Source organism: Triticum dicoccoides, chromosome 5A, assembly GCF_002162155.2.
Source record: "Triticum dicoccoides isolate Atlit2015 ecotype Zavitan chromosome 5A, WEW_v2.0, whole genome shotgun sequence".
NCBI classification, from domain to species: Eukaryota; Viridiplantae; Streptophyta; class Magnoliopsida; order Poales; family Poaceae; genus Triticum; species Triticum dicoccoides.
In genome coordinates, this window is record NC_041388.1 from 257,600,381 (window position 1) to 257,605,452 (window position 5,072).

Genomic DNA, 5,072 nt, shown 5'->3' on the forward strand with positions numbered 1-5,072 from the left:
TCACACCCCGACCGATCCCTTTCAAAAGCGTCGGGTTTCACTGGGGAATCAATCCCCGCCTCTCCCCGCGTGGAATCAACCATTGCCCTTGCACCGAAAAAATGAGTTGTGCCTCTCTCCCATTCTCCTCTCGCGAACCCTAGGCGACAGCGGCCACAATGAAGGTGGCAGGGACAGAGGCACGACATTGGTGGGACCAAGAAGCGTCAGACTTTCGCGAGTGTGTCACCCTCGTCGACTAGTGCATGCCATCTGAGGCGAAGGCTCATCCGTGCTATATTTTGCAACTGGCTATGATTGTTGTGGCCATCCTCGATGAGATGTTCACCACCGGAGAGATGCTCGTTGGAATTCTGAAATACCCTATGGCTTAATTAGTACTTGATATCTAGTATTAAATCATATCATTCTGTAATATCATTGATGCACATGGATGTTATATGTTGGAAGTTGGAACCTGTAAGTTTTTAAGTATTGGCATGCGAACAATGCTTGGCGACTGTTGCTGCTGGTCCTTGTACTGTTGTGTTCTTTTATTCAATAATATAACCATTGTTCTGAACTTGTAAGTTTTCTGATCTTCCTTTTCAGTTCTGCAGCAATACAACAACACAACAGTACTTGAAAGCATTTTTATCTGATGTTCCTTTTTTTGAAAAATAATACACACAACTTTATTCATTTGAAATAATAGTTATATCATTTATGAGAAAGGGTACAAGTTCAATTGGAGGCTCCTCAAGCAAATCATACGTCAAAGGAAATCTAGCCAACCTAGCGAGCTCATGAGCAACTTTATTTGCTTCCCTATTATAATGTTCAAACCTACAAATAGTAAAATCGCGAATAGAATGATAACAGTCGTCGAAAACCGCCGCCGCCCCCGAGGAATGACCACCCGTCTTCATAGTGTCAATGACCTCAAGATTGTCATAATTAATAACGAGTTCGTTGCATCCCATCCTTTGCGCAAGGGCAAGACCGAATCTGAGGGCCAAAGTTTCCGTCGTAGTAAGTTTTCTATGATGTTCCTTGTACAACAGAGCAGCACAATAGTAAGTTTTACAACGATGTTCTTTATATGACAAAGCAGCACAATAGTATTGTTTGTTCAATGGGCTGAAGGTTTAACCGAATGAATATTAGTAGCAGGGGAATGGAGGGAGAAGGGTTAGTGGGGATTGAATGACGGGAGGGGGTTCACCCAATCCCTCCAGGGATGGGATCCCCTATAGGTTTAAACCCCCTAGAACGGAACAAAGTCTAATGAAACTAATCCTCCCAGAAAGTAATTAGGTTGATCTCATACTTGTGAACCAATCCCCTGAACTTTGAAGTGGGTTTCATTCAACGGCTTCAGAGGAATCCCCCCCCCCACCCACCCCATGAAACAGGGTGGATTGGGCCGGGACTTCCCCGTCCCGGCCTCAACCAAACACACACATCACTCACCCAAGTGGTGAGTTCACATGTCCTTCCATGGACAAGAGGGAGTAGACCTCAACTTTAAAAGGAGTGTCAATATTTATTTAGTCTGATGTAGGTGGGTCCATCTCTATTAACTATTTTAACTTTTATCTAGGATTCTAGGTGAATTGACTGGTAGTTAGACAAAGGTCAACATCTATAAAGGATCCCTAGTTGTGTTTTTATTTTTCTTTGATAGTTTCACAACCGTTTTGCACCCACAAATGAATGTGTTTTTTCTTCGTTCAGCGAATTATTCTTTTAAACGAGGGTATTCGTGCATGGATGGTAGCTCTAGAACAACATCATGAAAATTTTATATTCCTTGAGGAGGTTCTACAACGTGGAAACACTCTTTAGTGAAACTTTTGTTTTAGCTGGCCGTGACTAACAGACCACTGGCTTTGCTTGGTTAGCCGGGAATGTTAGACTTATCGTTTTTGTCTGGTAAACCTACTTGGAGCTCACGTAGCCCATGCCGGAGTAATCATATTCTAGGCCAGAGCAATGAACCTATTTAAAGATTGGTGAATTAATGCATCTATAGGTAAAATCTCTCACTCTTGCGAATCACGAGGTATCCTGCTTTACTTGTTCTCACTCACTCGTTTACACCTCTTCCGACTGTAATTCAGACTATAAAAGCAAAAGAAAACCCTGAGATTTCTCTTCTTAGAGAATTGTACATGGGCAACCGCCCCCATCGCCGTGTGAGTGATCCGACCCACCGTGATCGCCAGCTCCATGTTCCTCCGCATTTGCTCGCCGTCTGCATATGCAAATGAACCGTGTACGCGTTAGACCGAGCTTACAATTAAATTTCATTATTTCGTTTCACTCAGTTGGATTTCGTTGCACCACAACGGGCCCATATCGACTAGAAAATATTTGGTTGTAAGTCGACTATCATGACATTCCTTATCCAACAGAAATCAGATAATTGCGTATTCAGAAATAATGTGCAAATTTAAGCGTGGTAATATACAACCAAGCACACCCAAAGTTGCAAACAATGTTTTTGTGCAACTCTAGGTTTCATGATGGGCAACTTGATAACCTTCGGTCAAATGATGCTTTTGAACTTCGGTCTACCGCACATGGATGCTGCTTTTATGTTTGTTGTTCCATTACTGGTTGATAGGAGAACCCGATCCTCTCAAGGATCGCATGGGGAAAAAACTGACGTGCAACTTGATCTACCTAGAACCTTTTTTGCGAAAATGATCTACTTAGAATCTGACAATTAACTGGGAAATATCAAATCCAACATTATTCAACAATGCAACAATCTACTTAGGCCCTATTTGGTTCACCTTTTATCGACGGATTTCGCTGCCGCGCAGCAGAAAACCAAAGGGTGAATCCAGCAAAATCCGATTTCAGAAATCCGCTGCCAAAATCTGAACCAAAAGCGGAAGCAGCCCAGGACGTGCTTTTCAAAATCTGATTCTGCTGCGGGCCAAAATCTAAAAAAATTGTATCAGCTAGTTTTTCAAATGACCTACATCTTTTCCACATTAGTTTTTTCACAGCTATTTTTCCACAGCAGATTTTAGAAATCCACAGCTGAACCAAACAGGGCCTTAGAACCTTTTTTTTTTCGAAAATGATCTACTTAGAACCTTTTTTTAGCTTGATCAGTAGGAGAAATTCAACAATGCAATCCTAGAGTGCTGATATGATCTCGAGAAGAATGGAATGGAATGGAATGTTGGTCAGCAGGCAGCAGGGTCGATTGGGTGGACATTGGAGGAGCAGTACTCACTTTGCCATCATGACCTTGGCGAACTCCTTGTAGTTAATCTGCCCGTCGCCGTCGGCGTCGGCCTCCTGGAGCATCTCGTTGAGCTCGTCCTCGGAGAGCTTCTCGCCGAGGTTCTTCATGACGGTGCGGAGCTCGTCGAGGGAGATGAAGCCATTGTTGTCCTTGTCGAAGACGCGGAAGGCCTCGTGGAGCTCCTCCTCGGCTTCGGCGTCCCCGCGCATCTGCCGCGCCACCAGCCCCAGGAACTCGTTGAAGTCGATGGTGCCGCTGCCGTCGGCGTCCACCTCCTCCACCATGTCCTTGAGCTCATCCTCCGTCGGGTGCTGCCCCAGCGACCGCATCACCGTCCCCAGCTCCTTGGTCGTGATCGTCCCTGCGCCCGCCCAAATCACCCGCCGTCGCAAAAATCAAAATCAATCCACAGCGCGCGCGAATCGATTGGTCGAATCGGATCAGGAGGAGGATTGAATTGATTGATTGATGGCACGTACCATCGCCGTCTTTGTCGAAGAGCTTGAAGGCCTCCCGGAACTCCTGGATCTGCTCCTGGGAAAGCTCGTCCATTTTGCTCCCGTCTTCCGCCGGAGCCCGAGAAGACGGCCGGTGATCGATGGGGACGACGATCGGAAGGATTCAGCGGCTGATTATTCTTCTCGTGTTGCCGCCAAATCCATCATTATTCCCCTCCCTTGGGCTGATCGCCTGGTTGTCGTCTTGTTCGTCGCGTTGGCTAAAATAAGTAAGGAGAAGGCGGGAGGGGGGAGCCCGCCATTTATACGTACCTACATGGAACTTACGCTGTGGCCAACAGAAAACAATGAACAGCTAAAGTGCTCTTGTGAGCTTGAGCTGGCATGCACCCTTTGCTATAATAAAATTTTAAACAATTACTTAATGAATTTTAAAAAATCATTTTTTGGCGACATGTGGAACAAACATAAATATCATTTCATCGCGAAACTTCGCATGCATGTGAAACACACATCAATATTTGTTAAAGAAACAGATTTTTATTATTTTTTGTATTTTTTGGATTTTACTAGCAAAGGATGCATGTGAGCTCAAGCTCACAAACTCCATGTCCGAAGAGACAACTGTGACAGCTAGTACTCCCTTCGTTCTGAACTATAATATATTTTAACCTTTTTTGAATCAGATGTATGTATACATGTTTTATTTTATTTGTTCATTAATTTCAGTCCGTATTTATCGATATTGAAATATGTAAAACATCTTATAATTCAGAATATAGATGATAGTAAATTATTGTTCTATTTAGAAGAGAGAAAAAACTAGCTGAGGGGAGACAGATCTGTGCTGTCACATTTATCACATTTTGTTACCAGAAATGAATACCCAAATAAATTATCGAAAACGAATACCCAAATAAATTATCAAAAACAAATACAAAATATATGCGCCGAAATACAAGTCCCTTGAATTATGTGCAAAATAACACAGCAAAACCAACAAATTAGTTCAATTTACTATGACGGCTGTAAATAGTCGTAAATCCGCATCTGAGCCCGGGCTCAAATGCTCCCGCTCAGAAAAAAATTCAAAACAAAAATTAGAAAAATTCAAAAAAAATTGACTTTTTTTGTGTGGTAGATAATTTGATGTGTGATGTCCGCTCCAAATTTTAACTCATTTGAATATTTGAGCAGCTCTCGGCAAAAAAGATAAATCGGGTCAAAAGAGTTCCTGAACAATGAACTTTTTTATAGACCCCGACTTTGTCTTTTTTACATAGAGCTGCTCAAATGTCTAAACGAGTTGAAATTTGCAGTGAACTTCACGCATCAAATTATTTACCACACAAAAGAATTGGATTTTTTCA

The 5,072-nt window shown here is 42.8% G+C and overlaps 1 protein-coding gene across 2 annotated transcripts; it reads right to left on the bottom strand.

Annotated features, from left to right (window-relative positions):
* Window positions 1-436: 436 nt before the first annotated feature.
* Window positions 437-3,976, bottom strand: LOC119297185 (neo-calmodulin-like). Of its 2 annotated transcripts, none has more exons than XM_037575066.1 (3): window positions 3,724-3,976; window positions 3,233-3,605; window positions 437-593 (listed from the first exon to the last, which is right to left on the bottom strand). In XM_037575066.1, the coding sequence occupies exons 1-3, from the start codon at window positions 3,794-3,796 to the stop codon at window positions 437-439; spliced, it is 603 nt and encodes a 200-aa protein (XP_037430963.1). In that variant the 5' UTR covers window positions 3,797-3,976. The 2 variants fall into 2 exon arrangements, with proteins under 2 accessions (XP_037430963.1, XP_037430964.1); XM_037575067.1 differs by lacking the exon at window positions 437-593 and adding an exon at window positions 2,029-2,236.
* Window positions 3,977-5,072: the final 1,096 nt, after the last annotated feature.